Source organism: Mesocricetus auratus, unplaced genomic scaffold, assembly GCF_017639785.1.
Source record: "Mesocricetus auratus isolate SY011 unplaced genomic scaffold, BCM_Maur_2.0 Super-Scaffold_100038, whole genome shotgun sequence".
Classification (NCBI taxonomy): Eukaryota; Metazoa; Chordata; class Mammalia; order Rodentia; family Cricetidae; genus Mesocricetus; species Mesocricetus auratus.
Genome location: NW_024429216.1, coordinates 6,811,298 through 6,832,647, shown reverse-complemented (window position 1 = coordinate 6,832,647; position 21,350 = coordinate 6,811,298). Strand labels below are relative to the sequence as shown.

At 50.7% G+C, this 21,350-nt stretch overlaps 1 protein-coding gene across 7 annotated transcripts; it reads left to right on the top strand.

The window, feature by feature from the left end:
• The first annotated feature begins 1,324 nt into the window (after positions 1–1,324).
• On the top strand, positions 1,325–12,072 carry Fbxo27 (F-box protein 27). Of its 7 annotated transcripts, XR_005872629.1 has the most exons (7): positions 1,325–1,612; positions 1,885–2,329; positions 3,571–3,750; positions 3,831–3,926; positions 6,941–7,076; positions 7,267–7,531; positions 7,616–7,953. XR_005872629.1 is itself a non-coding variant. In XM_040734425.1 (6 exons), the coding sequence occupies exons 1-6, from the start codon at positions 1,453–1,455 to the stop codon at positions 11,670–11,672; spliced, it is 1,026 nt and encodes a 341-aa protein (XP_040590359.1). In that variant the 5' UTR covers positions 1,325–1,452; the 3' UTR covers positions 11,673–12,072. The 7 variants fall into 7 exon arrangements, 6 of the variants coding, with proteins under 6 accessions (XP_040590359.1, XP_040590357.1, XP_040590358.1 ...); XM_040734425.1 differs by lacking the exons at positions 7,267–7,531; positions 7,616–7,953 and adding an exon at positions 11,664–12,072; XM_040734423.1 differs by lacking the exon at positions 7,267–7,531.
• The last annotated feature ends 9,278 nt before the right edge of the window (positions 12,073–21,350 follow it).

Below are 21,350 nucleotides of genomic sequence, written 5' to 3'. Positions count from 1 at the left end.
GAGGTCCTGAGTTCAATTCCCAGCAACCACATGGTGGCTCACAAGCATCTACAGGTCAATCTGGCGCCCCCCTTCGGGACGAACATTGTATATATAATAAATAAATCTTTGAAAAAAAGAAAAGTCTATGCCTGGCCTTTGTCTCAAAACAACCCAGTGGGAAAGGAGAGAAAAAAAGAGCCTAGCAGGAGGTTAGCTCTTCAAACTGGTCTGTGCACTGACCTTCTAAACGCTCAAATGCGTCTCACTGGGAAAGCGTTTCCCGCCGGCGTGTGCACTGGTGGGTAAGGCGGCCTGCCGCCACGCCTAGTGGCCTGAGCACAAACCCAGGTCCCACACAACCATGGATGGAAAGAATCGGCTCGCACCAGCCGTCCTCTGGCCTCCGCCAGCTCGTGGTTGTAAGCGGGGGAGGGGGGTGGGAGGGGTGGGGGTGGGGCACAGTGAAGCCGGCAGACTAGACCACCCCATGGATGGAAAGAAAGGTTTACTGGAGTTCAGATTGCCAAGACTACCCCAATCCAGGGTGGGAAGAAGGAGCAAAATGATGTCACACAGCAGGGCGGGGTTTTTGAGGTGACACTGGCTGTTTGGGATGGTTAAAGGGGTCTCCTGGTAAACGGAAACCCACCGTTAGACACCTGTGTACCCAATACAAATCCTGTTTAGCCATTGCTATCAGCATTTTGGGACAGCACTGCCACTTTGGACCTAACAGTGTTGCCTTGATGAAAACACGCGCGCACACACAAGCGCGTGCACACACACACACACACACACACAGAAGATGCTTATTGTGTCTACTTATTTTGCTGGTCACGCGTCTCCCTCTATGAAACAAGGTCAGTGTGCACAAGAACCCTGCTCCAGTTTTATTTGTTAACGTATAATAGCCTACGATGCATTCATTTGCATTGGACAGAGCTGATACACTGGTTAAAATGAATGATTCTGTAAACAGGGAGGGTGACACTTGCCTGTAATCAGTACTCCAGAGGTAAAACTTCAGTGTCGAGACATAAATGCAGGCAAAACGCCCATACAGTAAAAATTGAAAAGCAATTTTTAAAAAGCTGGGCATAGCGGTGCGTGCCGTTAGTGCCCGCACTCCCGAAGCAGCAGGACTCTGTGAGTTTGCCTATGCGGTGAGTCCCAGGCCTGCAAAGGGAGACCCTGTCTCAAGGGAAAATAAAAAGTCTGGATCTAGACCTACCTGCATCCACTAGTTGTTCAGCCCCTTGGTGAGGTCACCGGGCCTCAGGTTTCTATCCTGTGATGCGGGGGCGGAGATGTCCTAACTTGGCAAAGTGAAACCGCGAACTTTAGCTGACTTTCGGTCAGGGGGATATTCCTGTGCTCTAGAGCCTGTCCTTTCCTGTAAATCACGGGTGACTGTGTCTGGCATTAAAGGCGACTGGTTCAAGGCGTTCAGGGGTGGAGCCTTCCGCCCGGATGCCCAGCCAAAGCAATAGTGGTTGCGGATGCCGGGCGTCTGCTGCGGATTTAGGGTCTTCCAAGTGTCGGATTGTTGCTGAATCGCTAGGACTGTCCCAGAGCCTGGCCTCGACTGTGTCCTCGGGTGGATTCTCACCGTGTCCTCAGCCGGAAGGAGGTGGGGTCTGGGACCAAAGGGTTGGGACGTTAGGAAAGGAGAGGCCGACCGACGAGTCTCAGAGGTCTCACCTGACAGCTCGGGCGTCAGGCAGGGTTAGAGCCCTGCGGAGGGGGAGCTGGCAGGGGTGCTGGTGAGCGCCAGCGGGTTCGGGTGGGGTGGCGGCCGCGCGGGGGAAGGGGAAGGGGTGAGGCTTGGGGACAGCGCGGCGGCGAGGGACGTGGGAGGCGGCTCTGGGGCCAACAGTCTTGGGGTGCGCGTTTGCAAAGCAGGCAACGGAGGCTGCGCGTCGCGGAGGCTTCCGGTCAGCGACATCCGACCCCTCCCCTCCCGCAGTCCCAACCAGACGGGGCGCGGGGACCATGGGGGCCTGGACCTCCAGGGCCCGGGTCCCCAAGCCGGAGCTCGGCCCGCAGGAGACGCTGGACCTGAGCCGCCTGCCCCCGGAGCTGCTGCTGCTGGTGCTGAGCCACGTGCCCCCGCGCTCGCTGCTGTCGCACTGCCGCCGGGTGTGCCGCGCCTGGCGCGCCGCGGTGGACGGCCAGGCCCTGTGGCTGCTGGTGCTGGCCCGGGACGGCAGCGCCGCGGGCCGCGCCTTGCTGACGCTGGCCCGCCGCTGCCTGCCCCCGGCCCGCGAGGGCGTGCCCTGCCCGCTGGGCCAGTTCTGTGCGCGGAGACCGATAGGACGCAACCTCATCAGCAACCCCTGCGGCCAAGGTGAGGCTGCGTCCCGGGAGCGCGGCGAGCGCGGGGCCGCGGGAGGACCGTTGCGCAAGGGGAAGGGCGGGGCCGCAAGCGAGGCGATGGGCGGGGCCGCGAGAGACGGGGCCGGAGGGGTGAAGGGCGGGGTCGCAGGGTAATCGATGAGGGTGGGCGGGGCCACGAGAAAAAGAACCTATGAGAGGAATGAGAGGCGGGGTCACGGGATAATTATTGACGCATAGGGTTGAGGCGTGGTCATGAGGGAGCCAATGGGAAGGGATGGGGGCGGGATCGCAATGGAGCTGGGCGAGCATGCGGCGGGGAAGGGCCCCCAGAAAACCTGTAGAAGGTGCTGAGGTCAGGCGCCACAAGGGCACCAGTGAGAAGGGACTGGGCGAAAGTCACGAGCTGTGTAATAGGCGGGGCCCAAGGGACAAGTCGATTGAGAAGCCTGCAGATGAAGCGGAGGGAGGGGCTACAAGTGGGATCCTGCTTGACCCAGTTAGAGTGACTGGAAGGACCTGACCAACCACCAGGGAGCTTGGGAGGGGATCGAACTCCATTCGTTCTACCTGAGAGACAGGGTGCTCTGAGAGCCACCCATGAGCAATTAAACTTGGTGCATAAGCATTTTGTGTTTGAGTAGCTTTTAAATATATATATGGTTTCTCTGGGTAGCTTTGTAGACCAGGCTGGCCTCGAACTCACAGAGATCCGCCTGCCTCCCCAGTGCTGGGATTAAAGGCATGTGCCACCACCGCCCGGCTTAAAATATATTTTTAATAATGTGTATGTGTGCTTGTTGGAGGTCAAAAGGACAGCCCCCCTGGAATTGCAGTCCCAGGAGACTGCGTGTCTCCTGGCTCCGGAGCTGGGCACTGAACTCAGGTCCTGGAAGGGCAGCTCCTAGCTTTTCAATTTTTTTAGTAGCTTTTTTAAAATTATTATTATTTGCAGATTAGGAAGGATCTGAATTCCGTTCCTAACACTCACATGGAGGCTCACAGCCATCTGTAACTCCAGTCCCGGGGAGTTCCACCTTCTCTTGTAGCCTCTGTTTGGCCTCCAGCATACACAGTGCACAGATACACACTTCTAACGTATTGTGTTTGCAAAAGGACTCTAGGGTCATGGCCCGGGTGGGGGGTGGTCATAGGCCAACTTTGTACGGTGGGTTCTCTCCTTTTATTTTTTACATGAATTCTTGATGCTTTTTCAGACTGTGACTAATGTGGGGGGGCACTTGACTTTGACAGAAATCCTAATGCCTCAGTTTCCCTGGTGCTGCGCGTACCCCCACGTGAGCCTTGTCTTTACTTCGCAGAAGGCCTGCGCAAGTGGATGGTGCAGCATGGTGGGGATGGCTGGGTGGTGGAGAAGAACATGAAAGCCGTGCCTGGCGCCCCCTCGCAGACCTGCTTCGTGACTTCCTTCAGGTGAGAGCCCCGCCCCCAACGGCCAGAGCCCCTGCCGAGGACGGCCTGCCTGTTCTCACCACGCCTCTCCCACCTTGTAGCTGGTGTCGCAAGAAGCAGGTCGTGGACCTGGAGGAGAAGGGTCTGTGGCCAGAGCTGCTGGACAGCGGTGGCGTGGAGATCGCAGTCTCTGACTGGTGAGTGTGTGGCCAGGAACGGTCACTGGCTGAACACTGGGGCCGAGGCACACTCCTGTAATCCCAGCAGTTGGGAGCCTGTGGCAAAATGATCGTGGTGAATCCCAGGATGGCATAGGTGAGCTTAAGACCTGCGTTGGCTGTATCTTATCCTAAAACAAAGAAACTGAAATAAAATGAGCTCACGTGAAACACAGCTAGGACTTTGTAAGTGCGGAAGTGTGGGCACATTTTTGGAACCTTGATCACATGCCTCCCTCCCGAGTCAAGTGTTACCAGCCTGATAGTAGTGTGTACCAGGATGTCTGGAACAGTACCAGCTCCCTGGAAGGTTTTTATTGGGGCTCCGTGGAATGCCTGACCGATTGGCTGCTTGCCCAGGTGGTTAGCCACAGCCTCCAGGTGAACTGGCGTTAACTCGCAGCCCTCAGTTGCATTAAGGATCTTTCTGAAGTGCCCAGCTCCCGTCTGAGCCTCTCTGTGGGCGTGGCCAGCCCTGTTCTCAGTCTATTTGGTATGACTGGCGGCTCCAACAAAGGCAGTGTCCTGGCAGACATGGCTCCCCAAAGGCCCGGAGATCATCTTCCCAAGATCATTGCGTTGGGGCAGAGACAGGAACAGAAGTGGGCTCAAACCCAGGGTCTCATGCATGCCAGGAAAAGCCTCCAAGGCTAAGCCACACGTGCCAGGTCTCTCTTTAGTTTTATTTTTATTTTATTCTTTTTATTTTTTGGTTTTTACGAGACAGGGTTTCTCTGTATTGTTTTGGAGGCTATCGGTCCAATCCGGCCTCGAACTCACAGAGATCTACCTGCCTCTGCCTCCCGAGTGCTGGGATTAAAGGTGTGCGCTACCACCGCCCAGCCCTCTCTTTAGTTTTATTTTGAGGTAGAATCTCACCAAGTTGCCCAGGCTGGCCTTGTCCTTGAGACATTCCCATGCCAGCCTCTGTAACAACTGGAGTTACTTGCCTGAGCTAGCAGGCCCATCTCATAAGATCTGGGGATGGGGCCGGTTCAGTGTGTGTGCCTGAGGTGCAGGGTTCAGTGTGTGTGCCTGTGGTGGTTCAGTGTGTGTGCCTGGTGGAGGGTTCAGTGTGTGCCTGTGGTGGACGAGGGTTCAGTGTGTGTGTCTGAGGTGGAGGGTTCAGTGTGTGTGCCTGTGGTGGTTCAGTGTGTGTCCTGTGGTGGACGAGGGTTCAGTGTGTGTGCCTGTGGTGGACGAGGGTTCAGTGTGTGTGCCTGTGGTGGTTCAGTGTGTGTCCTGTGGTGGACAAGGGTTCAGTGTGTGTCCTGTGGTGGACGAGGGTTCAGTGTGTGCCTGTGGTGGACGAGGGTTCAGTGTGTGTGTCTGAGGTGGAGGGTTCAGTGTGTGTGTCTGAGGTGGTTCAGTGTGTGTGTCTGAGGTGGAGGGTTAAGTGTGTGTGCCTGTGGTGGTTCAGTGTGTGTCCTGTGGTGGACGAGGGTTCAGTGTGTGTGCCTGTGGTGGTTCAGTGTGTGTCCTGTGGTGGACGAGGGTTCAGTGTGTGTGCCTGTGGTGGTTCAGTGTGTGCCTGTGGTGGACAACGGTTCAGTGTGTGCCTGAGGTGGACGGAGGGGAGAGGTCAGCCTGCTGTCTCCCTCAGGAAGAGTTCACTTGTCTTTGTCCTCCCAGTGATGGGGTTGTAAGCATGCATCACTCTCCCTGACTATAGGTGGAATTTTGTTTTTTTTTAAATCAGGACTGCCAGCCAGCTCCCAAATAACCACACAGAAACTTAATACTAATTGTAAATGCTCAGTCAATAGCTTAGGCTTGTTACTAACTAGCTCTTACAACCTAAATTAACCCATATTTCTGATCTAAGTTCTACCACGTGGCTCGTGGCTTGTTACCTCATTTTCTACACATCCTGCTTCCTCTGCATCTGGCGAGGACACCTGAGACTCCGCCCTTCCTCTCCCCAGTGTTCTCTCTGTCCCCACAATCCTGCCTAGCCATGGGCCAGTCAGTTCTTCATTAACCAATGAGAGTAATACATATTGAAAGACCCCAATAGGGATACTTTCACGGAAGTGAGACCCGTACCCAAGGAACAGCGAGACCACGAACTTGGATGCAACAGCAAGAGGCTTTATTGGTGACATACGGGTACCCGGGCGTCTCAGTCTCGGGGAACTGAGCGCGCCGAGCTGGGGACTCAGGGGTTCTTTTATAGCAAAAAGCGCAGTACAGAAGCGAGAAGCCTAGTAACAGGACCCTGATTGGGCAATTGAGGTTTTTCTTGGAACTCAAGTCTTGGCTTTGGCCCTATCTGAGGAACAATTAGTCTCTGTGTTTGCTCAATCCTGCTGAGCTGGCCGTCCGGCCACCTGCAGATACCCGGCAGCCTGTGTCCTTGGGACTGAGCTCCCTTCTGATAGGCAATGACTATGCAGCTGTGGGGGAACGGAATTCTCCATAAGCCTCAGCTGCCTGTTTAAACTGGGCCAGGGTCTTTCAATATTACAGTGAACAACAGGATTATTCCCCAGCACCTGGCTTTTCCGCTTTATTTTCTTCTGAGACTGTGTGTCCCTGACTGACATGGAACTCTCTGTAGGCCAGTCTGGCCTCAAACTCACAGAGATCCGCTTGCCTCTGCCTCCAGGGAGTTTAAAGGCGTGCGCCTGCACATCCGTCAAAACCTAGCTTTTTGTGGGGAGGGGATTCGAGACAGAGTTTCTCTGTGTAACCCTGGCTGTCCTAGAATTTGCTCTGCAGACCAGGCTGGCCTTGAACTTGGAGATCCACCTGCCTCTGCCTCCCAAGTGCTGAGATTGAGGGTGTATACCATTAACGCCTGGTTTAACACCCAGCTCTTACATGAGACCTGGGGTTCAAATCCAGGTCCTCATCCTCGTGTGGCAAGCACTTTACCGACTTAGCCGTCTTGCCAGCCCCAAAAGGCCCCTTTGAGCAACTCAATTAGTCCCCACAGGGAGGCCAGACACCCACAAAGGCAGGTGACACATTCAGACCTCCCCTTCCCGCAGGTGGGGAGCTCGGCACGACAGTGGCTGTAAGTACCGTCTCCTTGTCAAGCTTCTTGATGCTCACCAGAACGTCCTCGATAAGTTCTCAGCTGTGCCAGACCCCATTGAGCAGTGGAACAACAATATCTACCTGCAGGTGGGCCTCAGACCGAAGACTGTGCGTGTGTGTGCGTGGTGTGTGTGTGTGTGTGTGTGTGTGTGTGTGTGTGTGTGTGTGCCCCCGAGCGTGTGCATGGGGGGGGCTGTGCCTGTCCGTGTTTACATGGAAGGCGGAGTGATGGGTGTCACATGTTTTCTCTCACCCTCCACCTTGGTTTTTGAGACAGTATCTCTCACTGAACGAGGAGCTCATTGATTGGCCAGAGTGACGACCACGACCATGAGTTAGAAATGTGCCATCATGGCCAGCTTGTATTTGGGCGCTGGGGAACTGAACCTCACACTTGTATGCCAGGCCCTCTGTCAACTCGGCCACTTCCCTCACCTGCCCTGTGGCGCCTCCTGAGGCAGAACGTGGGGACGATGGGCTGGGCAGTGGCTGCAATCTCTCCTGCTCCATCAATAGCTCCCAGACAGCGGCACCAGCTGAAGGTAGTGGCGGGTGACCATGACAACTGGCAGTCTGCAGGCCCTGGGCTGACCACGAGGTGAAGAATCACTGTTGGTTTGTTTCAGATCTCCTCCATGAGGTCTCTGGGCCAATCTACACTGAAATCAATCACATGGTGGCCGCCCCAGGGCGGGCAGATTCTTCCGTAGCGGTGAGAGTGCCAGGAGACGTATAAGCTTCCGGTGTTCGGCCTGCTCTCACCTAGCTTGGGAAGTCTCTCCATAAGACTACTCAGGCTCACTTCTGGTCTCATTTAGCCCAGGCTGGTCTCAAGCTCACTAAATAGCTGAGGCTAACCTTGAGCTTCTTCCATCTCCCAAATGCTGGGAATAATTGCAGATGTATGCACAGCCACACCCAGAATTTCTGCCACATTCTTGCTGATAAAACCTCTTTTATTTGATTGGAGTTTTTATGTTTGTTTTTATCCTTTTGTGTGTGTGTGTGATAGTCCCAACTGTCCTGGACCCCACAGCCTGGGCTGTCCTCTAACTTTCCATCCTCCTGCCTGAGTCACCCAACCCCGTGATGACAGAGGCTTGTCACCACACCTGGCCTTAGATTCCACCCGTTAGTGACAACACGGCAAGATTTCAGAAGAAGACGGGGACTAGGCAGAGTGTCGTGGCTGCCGTCTGGGTGAGCTCTGCCTGCCAGGAAGGCTGTGACACGGACTGTCTCCTTCTACCTCCAGGTCACCCATGTGTTCTCCAGCATCAGGAGGGGCGTCCGTTTCGTGTCTTTTGAACACTGGGGCCAGGACACCCAGTTCTGGGCTGGCCATTATGGGGCCAGAGTGACCAACTCCAGCGTGATCGTGCAAATCTGTCAGTCCTAGTCAAACGCCACCACCTTTTGTCGGGATAGCCTGACTGTGCCTTCCAGGGGCTGGGGCTGCTGACTGGAATCCTTCACAAATCAAGCGCTCAGACCTTCCTGGCACGTGTAACTCTAGGATCCGGTGGAGGGTCCTGCTTGGCCTCGTTCAGGAGGCCTCCATCAGATCTGCCCGTTTCTGCTCCTTGGGTAGAGCGAGGGTGGGGGGCTGTCCAGGTGCCCAAGTGCATGCTCATCACAGGGAGGTCATAAGCTGCCTGTTTCATTTAGTCTCTCACGCCCTTTCCTCAGCATTGGCCCCACCCTTTTTTGAGACAGGCTCTCGAGTATCCCAGCTGGCTGAAAACTAAGGATAACTGTCGCTTCCTGCCTTTGCCTCTCAAGTGCTAGGATCACAGGCATGCGCCACCGACACCCAGGTCTGTGCGATGCTGGGGAGGAGCCCAGGGCTTGGTGCAAGCCAGGCATGCTCACCAGCTAAGCTGCATCCCCAGGACTGCCTTCTTGTCACCTCGGTTCTGCCTCAGGGACTCCCTTTGTCCCTCCACTCGTGTGAACTTACCGCTAGCAAAATTCCAACTCCCATGTGAACCCACACTCACACCGTTACACCCAGGGCTCCTCATTGAAGGGTATTATCTGCCCACAGATAGTCTCCAAACAATGAGGAAGTGCCTCGAGCCCCGGCCCTGATCCTCAGGGACCTCTATAATTGTGTAATATTTAAAGTTATTTATCATTTTCTCAAACAGTGAGAGAATAATAGTATACCGGCAATATCTGTCTGCCAATTGCACTGTAATAAATTGATTATTTTGCCTAAACTGGTTCATATCTTTTTCTGTGATTGTCTTGGTCATTTTTGTGCTTTGTTTATTGTCATTGCTGTTTTGTGACAGGATCTCACTATGTAGCCCTGGCTAACCTGGAACGCACTGTGTGCATCAGCCTGGCCTCAGCCGCCTCTCCCTGCCTCTGCTACATGTACCACCACAGCCAGCCGTGTGTGTGTGTGTGTGTGTGTGTGTGTGTGTGTGTGTGTGTGTGTGTGTGTACATGCATGAGTGGCACACACATTTTCTGTGTTTGGCGGAGGTACAGAGGTGCATATTTGCCACAGCAAGCATGTAGAGACCAGAAGACAGCTTGAAGGAATCAGTTCTTCCCACTGTGGAGACTCCAGGGGTCCAACTCGGACTGTCTGGCTTGGCGGCAAACACCTTCACCCACACGGAGCCATCTTGGCAGCCGGCATTTTGATCTTTTTATCACACAGGGCCTTGCTATGTTGTGGCTTGCCTGGAACTCATGACCATCCTCCATTCCGTGTTTCCCAAACTGTAGTATTACAGACAACACATGTCTAGCTTGCTTCAGGTCTTGGTTTAGTTTTTGAGGCAAGATCTTGTGTAGCCTAGACTGACCTCAAACCTCTGTCTGGCCAAGCATGACCTTGAAGTTCTGATCCTGCTACCTCCACCTCCCAAGTGCTAGGAACTGAATCCAAGTCCTCTGTAAGGACAACACTCCGTTTTAACCACTGAACCATCTCTGCTGCCACTAAAATTTCTTTCTGGGTGGGAGAATTTTTTTTGTTGGTTTTGAACCACTGCCTCCAGAGTGCTGGGATTAAAGGCATGTGCCACCACCTTACCAGAGAGATTTATTAATTTATAAATAATTATTTGCTTTTATTGTTTGTTTTTCAAGACAGGGTTTCCCTGTGTAGCTTTGAGGCCTGTCCTGGAACTCACTCTATAGACCAGGCTGGCCTCGAACTCAGAAATCCGCCTGCCTCTGCCTCCTAAGTGCTGGGATTAAAGGAGTGTGCCACCAACGCCTGGCTTGCATCACTTTTAATTGTATGTAAATGTGTACATGCTTGCATGCATGTGTGCGTGCATGTGTGTGTGTGTGTGTTTAGACCGCATGCATGTGGGTGCCCTTGGGGGCCAAAAGAGGGCATCTCCTGGAGCTGGGTACAGGCAGTTGTGAGCCACCTGGTGTGGGTGCTGGGAACTGAACCAGAGACCTTTGGAAGAGCAGTCAGTGCTCTTAACTGCTGCGCCATCTCTCCAGCCCCCATCTAATTGCCTTTTAATGTTGAAAGAATCCAGCATTTAGAAAGTGTGACAAATGCGTCCAGCATAAATTGTGTCATTGAATAATTCGTTGCTTTAGACCTGAAATTTTTCACTGGACTACGGGGCATGAAGGAGGGCTTCCATGCGAGTCTGCGGTACCGGAATGTTAAAGATCACACTGTGTTTACTCTATTACAAGCGCTAAGTGTTGGGGCTGGCCGTCCGTCTATTGAGCTGCTGAAGAAAATCGAACGGTTTAAATTTGTAAAAGCAGAATATTTAGAGAATTTAATTAACTTCCATTCTAAGCGGGCCATGAAGTTGTTGAAATTGGATTTGGCAGAACATTAATCAAACAAGCCTAGAAAGTGGTTGCTTCAATTTCCTAGGTTTATAGATAGAATTAATGTTTGTAAGTAGAAACCGGGTAACTAATTAAGACAGTGTTCCTTTTTCTTTCTTTAAGCTCTTGGGCTCTCCTGCCTCTGAGGACACCTGTATCCAAGTTTGCAGACCCACACACATATATTCATAAAATTTTAAAATTATTTTAGGTTTATTTTGTGTATGGGTATTTTGCCTAAATGTGTGTATGTGCACCTTGAGCATGTAGAACCCACTGTGCCCAGAAGAGGGTGTCAGATCTCTGGAACTGTACTTACAGGTAAGATTTTGGCAGCTGTGTGGATGCTGGGAATGGATTTTCTAGAAGAGCAACCAGTGCCATTAACTGTGGACCCATCTCTCCAGCCCCAGCATACACATACATTTAAGATTTAAAAAAAGGAAAAGCAGTAATCCACTTTTATTTTCTCAATACAAAGCCATGCATGGCTTTCCCCAGCCCCCAAAACAACCATAGGGGAATGAATAAAATTAAACAGAAAGCAAACACAAATTGCGTCTCATAATAGCATCTTTCTAATGCATTGTTTGTAGAAGAGAAGGGTTACTTAGAGAGCTGCAAACATGGCCTTTATCTGGGGCAGTACACCCAAGTTACAAGACCCTTCGCCAGTCACTTGTGGGATCCTGAAGATGAGTCAGTAATAAAACAAGGCTTGGCTCATCCAGAGGTGTCTGGGCTAGCATCTTCCTGACCCCTAGGGACAAGCTGGGAGTCTGATTGACTCGGAATCCACTGGCTGAAGGAAAGAACCAGCTTGTGAAAGTTGTCCTCTTATCTTCACAGGTACAGTGACTAAAGATGGAGGTCTGTCCCGCCTGATCCTGCAAGCCAACGAGCCCCAAATAAGCACACAGAGACTTATAATAATTTATAAACTGTTGGCCTATGGCTAGGGCTTCTTGCTGGCCAGCTCTGTCTTAATTATTAACCCATTTCTATTAATCTATGTATTGCCATGGGGCTGTGGCTTCCCTGTAACCCAGCAGGTCACTCCTTCAGCAGAGTGGCGTCTCTTGGCGGCCTCTCTCTGCCCCCTCTCCCTAGCCTTCTCTTGGTCTCGTAACCCCACCTATGCTTTCTGCCTGGCTACTGGCCAATTAGTGTTTTGTTCATCAACTGATAAGAGAAACATATACACAGATGGACTTTCCCCATCATCTCCTCTTGAAAGACCCCTACCCAGGACCCCCTAGGAAAAGAAAAGCAAGGCCAGGCCGTTGCCTAATGAAAAAACCCAGACCAGGTGCCTCGCCCAGCTGGCAGGATGTCAAACAGGATCTGTGGTCACCAGAGCAGTCATGGGACCCGGATAATAATTGCTGAAGCGTGCCGGGGTCTTTCATAAAGTAATACCAGGAAACTTAGTCCGTGGGAACTACCCCTGCCCCCAAGATGAGCCAATGAAATGCCTGTCACTTATGTAACCATTAAAACTCTATAAATATTGTGCTCCCTACAAGCCCGGTATGCTCTGCACCCGAGTTGCAGTAGCATCCGCAGGCGCCTGTGTACTCAATAAATCACCTCTTGCATTTGCAGCCAGTGGTCTGGCCCCGGTTCTTGGGCAAACGGTTCGGTTCAGTGCCCGGCGCTTTGATGCCGAGGTCTTTCACTCCTTTCTGACTAAATAAAAAGAAAGGTTTTGCCGGGCGTTGGTGGTGCACACCTTTAATCCCAGCACTCAGGAGGCGAAGCAGGCGGATCTCTGTGAGTTCGGGGCCAGCCTGGTATACCAAAGGAGTTCTAGGACAGCCTCCAAAACAATACAGAGAAACCCTGTCTCAAAAAGAACAACAAAAAAAAAAGGTTTAACTTTAACATAGTAGATATATATATATACATATGTATATGTATATATATAAAACAAAACAGCTATCAAGCAAGAACTATAGTTAACAATATTTAGTCTATTAACATTTGGCAAAATTTAAAGAAAATATTCTGTCATCTATCTTATCTTTGTGAGTCTAAAGTGTTATATGTAACTTATCTTTTATCATGACTAAGGAAAACCATAATCATAACTGCCTTCAACTCCATCAAAGACCTCAGAAGGATAGTATATAAACTCTAGAATTCATAGAGTCAACTCTCTGCCTATGTATGTATGCTTCTACATACACTTAAGATATTTGTGTAGTGATACAATTTGGGATATTTTTAAATGATTTATTTAACTTTATTTTATGTGCATTGGTGTGAAAGTATCAGATCTCTTGGAACTGGACTTGCAGACAGTTGTGAGCTGTCGTGTGGGTGCTGGGAATTGAACCCAGGTCCTCTTGAAGAGCAGCCAATGCTCTCAACCATTGAGCCATCTCTCCAGCCCCCAATTTGGGATATTTTATTCATGTTGCACTGTACAGTTCTACCACTGGTCAAGACATTTCTGTTCTACCTGTTTTAGAGATTTACATATATATGTATATAGTCACAAATTTAAGGTCATTGTCCTTATACTACACATCAGTTTTAAGATTGTTTAAATTATATTTGGGGAGCTTCAGTCACTGAGCAAACTATGTTTCTGAGAATTACAGATTACAGTTACCCATGCTTCTTATACCTAATGGTGTTAGTCAGGTTCTCTATGTGCTCAGAGATGTACCCAACATAGATGTTTACCTTCAAACAAGTGACACACGCACGTGCTTGTACTCACTCATACACAATAAATAAACGTACAAAATAAATAGGTGAGTAAACAGGCGGAAAGTATGCAGAAAAACACCCGAAAAGGCCGGAGAGGTGGCTCGGTGGTTAAGAGCACTGGCTGCTCTTACACAGGACCTGGATGATAGCTCAGGCCATCTCTAACTCCAGGGTTCGAGGCCCCCCCTTGCCGCCTCCGTGGGCACTGCATGCACGAAGCCACATGCACACAGAGAGGCAAACACTCATACGCATAAATAAAAATAAACAATAAATCCAAAGTAATAATAATAGCCGAGGGGTAATTGTGTCTGCCTTGGAGTCTATCACCCAAGGGGCAGAGGCAGGTGGATCTCTGTGAGTCCCAGGACAGCCTGATCTACACAGCGAGTTCCAGGACAGCCACGGACACCTAACGAGATGATGATGATGACGACGACGACAAATATATGCGTAATGGACTCGTGGTCACACAGCGCATCCAGGACGGCCGGGAGGATGCTGATCTTCACGGAGGGCAGTGGTTCGCTAGAGCTGAAGAGGAGACTGGAGGCGGCGGAGCCCTGGTGTTGGACGGTTCTGCTAAGGAGGGAGCGGGCTTCTGAGAACCGGGCTTTCATCCTCGGGTTTCAAATCTGGCAGAGGTCAGAGCCACAGCTGAGCCGTTTCCTAGCTGTTTCCTCCCTCCCTTCCTTTCTTTTGAGACCGGGTTTCTGTGTAGCTCTGGCTGTCCTGGAACTCACTCTGTAGATCAAGCTGCCCTTGAACTCACAGATCCACCTGGTTTTGCCTCCTGAGTACCAATATTTTATATTTTAAAATAGCATATGCCGGGCAGTGGTGGCACAAGCCTTTGATCCCAGCATTTGGAAGGCAGAGGCAAGCAGATTTCTGTGAGTTTGAAGTCAGCCTGGTTGGTGTACAGAGTGATTTCCAGGACAGCCAGGGCTGTTACACAGAGAAACCCTGTCTTGGGGAGAAAAATAAAAAATATATAAACAGGCAGAAAAGAGGAAGAAGCATACAAAGTAACAGGTTTCATTTCCCAAGTCTCACACATACTTCGTTTTTACAGAAATGGGTCTCCTGGCCAAAGTTTGGCTAAGCAGGTAAAAGTGCCTGGCACCAAGCCTAATGGTGACCCTCAAGACTTAGAGTTGAAAAGGAGAGAACCGAGTCCCACCTGTCCTGTGACCTCCACACCCCAACACACATACACATGAAACACACAGCCATAACACCTCATTTTTTATTTAAAAGAAATAAGAAACATCTCCCAACACCCATTCTTGCAGCTCTACCCATGCCATCCAGAAATATCCAGGGGGGGGCAGAATCCTGCCCAGCCCAGACCAGCAGTGCTCTCACAGCAGCCCCTGGAGGTGTCTGCATTATCCTGGCTGGCAGCTCCTCTGCAGAATTTGTGCTTCAGTCTCAACACTGTTTCTGGACTTAGCGACACGGTGCATTTCAGCTGTGGCGAGTCCTCCCGATTTAAAATGTGTTCCTTTGCGTTACTTTTGCAATGGTCAGGTTTTTTTGTTTCCCATTATTCAACTCTCTATACTGAAAAGCAAAAATACCACAAATCTGACTTTAAACACTGATTTTGTACTTGTTAGTTTTATGTCAAATTGACACAGGCTAAAGTCAACTGGGAAAAAGGGACCACAACTGAAAAAATGCCCCCACCACGCTGGGTGGTGGTGGCGCACACCTTTAGTCCCAGCGCTCAGGAGGCAGAGGCAGGAGAATCTCCATGAGTTCCAGAACAGCCTGGTCTACAGACTGAGTGCCAGGACAGGCTCCAAAGCCACACAAAGAAATCCTGTCTTGGAAAAACAAAAATGCCTTCACCAGTTTGGCTGGCAGTGCATTTTCTGAGTTAGTGATTAATGTTGGTTGTGCCTTGCCTAGGCTGCTGGTCCTGGGTTCTATAAGAAAGCAGGCTGAGCAAGCCCGTGGGCATAAGCCAGAAGCAGCACCCCTCCCTGGCCTCTGCATCAGCTCCTGCCTGCGGGTTCCTGCCCTGGATGAAGGACTATAAACCACAAGGTAAAAATAAGCCCTTTCCTCCCCAAATTGCTTTTGCTCATAGTGCTTCATTCCAGCTATAGAAATCCTGACTAAGATAAATTGTCCAAATATCCAGAGAGAACAAGCAATAAATAAACCAGTTGGACGGACAGAGTTGGTATGAAGACAAAGGGTTCTTCAAGGGAGCACCCACCTCCTAGGCAGCCAATTACAATTTCAATTAAGTTATTTTTAAAATATGGCTAAATGTCGGGCTTTGGTGGCATACGCCTTTAATCCCAGCACTCGGGAGGCAGAGGCAGGCGGATCTCTGTGAGTTCGAGACCAATCTTGTCTACAAAAACTAGTTCCAAAGCCACAGAGTTCTGTCTCAAAAAAAAAACAGAAAAAAAAAGATGGCTAATCGGTGCATCTGGGGAGGTGTCTGAATCCATAAAGCATTTGCCTAGCAAACCAAAGAACCTGAATTGATTCGGATCCCCAGCAGCCACAGAAAAAGTCAGAGCAAGCTGAGCATGCGTGTAATCCCCGCGCTGGGAAGGCTGGAAAAGGAGGGTCTCTGTCCCTTACCAACACTGCAGCCTGGTGGGATCCGAGACCTCCAAAACAAAAGTGGAGAGCACGATGAAGGAAGGTGCCTCACCTGGACTTCCGGACCCCCTCCCCCAATGCGTTGGGTTCTCCTTCCTTCCTTCCTTTGAGACAGGATTTCTCTGTGTAGCCCTGGCTGTCCCGGAACTCACTCTGTAGACCAGGCTGGCTTCAAACTCACAGAGACCCACCTGCCTCTGCCTCCCGAGTGCTGGGATTAAAGGCGTGTGCCACCGACGCCCAGCGCACAATGCATTTTAATAGGGAAAAAAGCAAGATTAAATATGAAACAACATGGAATGGGTCCAGTGGCAGAGACTTTGGAGACCCGAGCACCAGGTTTTGCATCCGAGCTGTTGACATAAAGAGAGACCTCTACTTAAAGTGCAGCCATGCATAAGCCGCCGAAAACAGGGGACGCTGCTAAATGACACATTCCTGAAACAGGTCCACCCGTCAGCATTAAAGTCCTCTCTCACCGGTGGTGGCACACAGTTTAATCCCGGCACTCAGGAGGCAGAGGCAGGCAGATCTCTGTGGGTTTGAGGACGGCCTGGTCTACAGAGCGAGCTCCAGGACAGCCAGGGCTACACAGTGAAAAACCCCATCTAGAAAAGCAAAAGAGAAAAGAAAAAAAGTCCTTTATTTCCTGCAGAAGGAAACCAGATGAAACTGGATTTTTTCCTTGTCAGCTTTTCTCCCCAATTTTATTTCTGATGGCTTCTTATGAAGCCTACCAAATACACACTATCTTGGTTTTAGAATCTGCCATCGAAACCCATCAGATCTGAGACCAGGTATGGTGGTGCATGCCTGTGATTTTAGCACTCTGGAGGTTAGGGAGGAGGGGTCACGAGTTCAAGGTCAGTCAGAGCTACACAGTAAGATCTCAAAATGAAAACAGAGCCCAGCTTGGTGGCAGGCACACGGTTTCAGTTGAAGCGCTCTGGAGACAGAGGCGCTCTGGAGGTAGAGACGCATGGATCTGTTGGAGGCCAGCCTGCTCTACATAGTGAGTTCCAGCGTGGCTCAGACTCATGACTCAGAGAGATGCTGTCTCCAAATAAACAAGAGTGAGAGAGCAAACCATCCATTCTATCTTGAGATTCCTGTGATTTGTGCTCCACCCTCCCGCTGCAGGTTACTTGCCTGAGGGAACCTGAGGATAGCTTCTACCTTCCTGAGCCTCAGTTTCCCTTGGTGGAAAACAGCATCTCCCTCTTGGGGGTGTCAGGCTCTGTGTGAGTTTCCAAATTCTTCCCAGGCACCTAGAGTTCGGCAGGAGCCATTAGCATTTGGTAAAGGATGGTCGCTGTGTTCTCTGGACATGGTGCTGCCCTGCGTGAGGACGTGTGTGTGTGTGTGTGTGTGTGTGTGTGTGTGTGTGTGTGTGTGTGTGTGTGACCATGTGCAATCATGTGTGCATGTGTGTGTGAAACATGGCTCCTCTTAATGAGGAAATATTTTTTTCTAAATTTATTTTTATTTTATGTGCATTGGTATTTTGCTTGCATTTGTGTCTGTGTGAGGGTGTAGGATCCCCTGGAGCTGGAGTTGCAGACAGGTATGAGACACCGTGTAGGTGCTGGAGATCGAACCCAGGTCCTCTGGAAGAGCAGCCAGTGACCTTAACCCTTAGCTACCTCTCTAGCCCCTAGGAAATTTTCCTAACTACTACAGCCTTTTCAGCTGTGAAGACTGTTAACTGTTCTTGGGCCCTGTGTGAGCTCTCTCTCTGTCTCTCTCTCTCTGTCTCTCTGTCTCTCTCTCTCTGTCTCTCTCTCTCTGTCTCTCTCTCTCTCTCTCTCTCTCTCTCTGGCCACAGGTAACGCATGGGAGGCAAACACTATTACGCTCCAGGCCAGCGACCCCCCCTTGTTTTCTAAATACAGCCTTGGTGTTGCCCACATTTGCTTTTAGCCAAGGATGACTTTGAACTTCTGACTCTCCTAACTCTGAGCGCTATGGTTACAGATGCGTACAGCCATATCTGCTTTAGGCAGTGCTGGGGATCGATCCCAGAGCTTTGAATGCTAGGTGAGCACTGTCAACCCTGCAGCTTCCCCTCCCTCCCTCCCTTCCTCCCTCCCTCCCTCCCTCCTTCCCTCCCTCTCTCCCTCCCTCCCTCCCTCCCTCTCTCCCTCCTTCCCTCCCTCCCTCCTTCCCTCCCTCCCTCTCTCCCTCTCTCCCTCCTTCCCTCCTTCCCTCCCTCCCTCCCTCCCTTCCTCTCTCCCTCCCTCCATCCCTCTCTTTCTTTTTTTTCCAGACACAGTCTCACTTGGTGGTCACTTGATAACCTAGATGTCTTTTTGAACTGAGCCTTCTCTGAATTCAGCCTGAAACTCAGTGGGGCCCGAAGACCTGCCCTGTGCCAGCTCTGTCCCGCACGCTGGTCCCCACCCACCCACGTTCCTCTTGTCCCGCATCAGGGCTGCCATATGGAGCCCACATTCTGGCCACAATCACAGTGAGACCCTAACAGCCGCCGCGAGCCATTTGTCAAGGGCTCCCCGAGTGCCTTTGCTTTCTCCACAGCTGCTAGGGTCGGCGACTATTAGACACCCACAGTCTGCAACACACACTCCTGGAGCCGGATGCTTTGGGAGTGCAGGCGTTTCTTTATTTTTAAAGTTTGCTCATTTTATGAGGCAGGCTGGCCTCTAGCTGTGTTACAAGGGTGACCTTGAATGCACGCCCCTCTTCCTTTCCGCTAGACTGTTGGCTGGCATTGCAAGTGTGAGCCGCCATGTCCCGCCCTAGTTTTATCTCTTGAATTAAATGTCTAGGTAAGAAATTGTGAGTGGGAACTAACAATGAGATGGCAGTCTAAAGACGTTCCTGTTTTACATTTTATTTATTTACTTGTTGTGGAGATGCACCATGACTAAGAGCAACTGAAGAGAAAAGGGAGTATTTTAGTTCAGGGTGCCAGAGGGAGAGATGTGTCGTGATGGGAGTGGGGTGGGGGGGTGGCATGGTGGCAGAGCAGGAAGCTGGCTGATGACATTTCATCCACACACAGGAAGCAGAGAGAACAGGGAGTGAGAGATGCTATGAAACCTCAAAGCCCACCCACAGTGAGGGACTTCCTCCCGCAAAGCTATACCTTCTAAAGGTTCCTTGGGGCTGGAGAAACTGCTTAGAGCACTGGCTGCTCTTCTAGAGGATCTGGGTTCAACTTCCAGCACCTACATAGTGGCTCACAACCGGCTATAACTCCAGTCTGGGGATACAGTGCCCTCTTGTGGTCTCCAAGGGCACTGCATGCAGTGATGCACAGATACACATGCAAAGACACCCATATACATAAAATTTTTTAAAACTTTAAAAATGTTATTTCCTGACACACGCCTTTAATCCCAGCACTGAGGAGGCAGCAGCAGGAGCATCTCTGAGGTGGAGGCCAGCCCGGTCCAGAGAGTGAGCTCCAGGACAGCCAGAGTCACACAAACAAGCCCTATCTTGAACCCACTCCCCTGCCAAAAAAGAATGCTGAAAAGAGCCAGAAAGGTAGGCCAGCAGGTAAAGGCTTGAGTTAGACCCCCAGAAGCCACGTGCTGCAAGGAGAGAACCAGCTCCCGCAGGTTGTCATACAGCCTCATCTCCTGCACCACAGCATGCACACTCACACGATAAACAATAAACAGTCTTCAATGCAGAATACTTTCCTGATGATTTGGCTTGCAGCTGTTAACTGATTAAATTTCCATACCTCTCCTCCCCTTCATTTCCTGGTCCTTGCAGATAAATTTACAGCCATCTTACTCTTCCCTTTATTACTAACAGCTTTAATCTCTTATTTATTTATTTATTATTTATCTATTTCCTTCTGGTGCTGTTCATGAATGCATGCTGTGGGTATGCTGGGCTAGTACTCTACCACTGAGCCACACCCCCAGCCCCTCACTGGGGGATTCCAGGCAGGGGCTCTACCACTGAGCCACACCCCCAGCCCCTCACTGGGGGATTCTAGGCAGGGGCTCTACCACTGAGCCACACCTCCAGTCTGCCACTGGTAGGCACACACACACACACACACACACACACACACAGACAGTTTATTTATTTATTTGGTTTTTTGAGACAGGATTTTTCTGAGTAGCCCTAGCTGTTCTGGAAATTGCTTTGTAGACCAGGCTGTGCTCAAACTCACAGAGATCTGCCTGCCTCTACCTCCTGAGTGCTGAGATTAAAGGCGTAAGCTACCATACCTGGCTCAGAGTTTAAGTTTTGTTTTTTTTTAATATTTTATTTATTATGTATACAATCTTCTGCCTGCATGCCTGGAGAGGGCACCAGATCTCATTCAAGATGGTTGTGAGCCACCATGTGTTTGCTGGGAATTGAACCTGTGAGTCATCTTTCCAGCCTGCTTATTTAAATTTAATTCATGTTAATTTTAAGTGTATGGATATTTAGCTTCATGGATGTACATGCATCACATGAGTATAGTACTTGTATAGGCCAGGAAAGGGTGTCAGATCCCCTGGAACTGGAGTTACAGACAGTTGTGAGCTACCATGTGGGTGCTGGGAATTGAACCCAGGTCCTCTGGGAGAGCAGCCGGTGCTCTTAACCACCGAGTCATCTCTCCAGGCCCCCCCCCTTTTTTTTTTTTTTTTGGTTTTACGAGACAGGGTTTCTCTGTATTGTTTTGGAGGCTATCAGTCCAGCCCGGCCTCGAACTCACAGAGATCCGCCTGCCTCTGTCTCCCGAGTGCTGGGATTAAAGGCGTGTGCCACCACCGCCCGGCTCTCTCCAGGCCCCTTTTGCACTGAATTGTACAAGGAAATGTGTATTTACCCTATGACCCAATAATCCCATTCCTAGGTATTTACTCAAGAGAAATGCAACCTATGTCCACACAGACCTTCATATATGAACACTCATAGCAACTTCATTCATGACAGCTACAAGTGGGAAACAACTTGGGCATCCATCATGGTACGTGGGTGAGCAGACTGCAGTTTACTTGGTAACTGGCATATTATTCAGCAATGAAAAAGGAATGAGGTACAGACGACGCATCCAGCCGTGTGGATGAGTCACATGGGAGCCGCTCTGAAGGAGGAAGTCAGGTCAGGAGGAAGTCAGGTCAGGGGAATATGCGTCAATCAGAGACTAAGCAGGAGCCTGGAACCTCGTAGTTACTGGAGACACAAACGTTGGTGACTCAGCTATTAAGTGTA

Coding starts and splice junctions, on each gene's coding strand:
- Fbxo27 (XM_021223123.2), top strand. CDS start 1,453: ATGCCCAGCCAAAGCAATAGTGGTTGCGGATGCCGGGCGTCTGCTGCG. Junction 2,330..3,570: donor CAGCAACCCCTGCGGCCAAG/GTGAGGCTGCGT, acceptor TGACTTTGACAG/AAATCCTAATGCCTCAGTTT. Junction 3,927..6,940: donor GAGATCGCAGTCTCTGACTG/GTGAGTGTGTGG, acceptor CCCTTCCCGCAG/GTGGGGAGCTCGGCACGACA.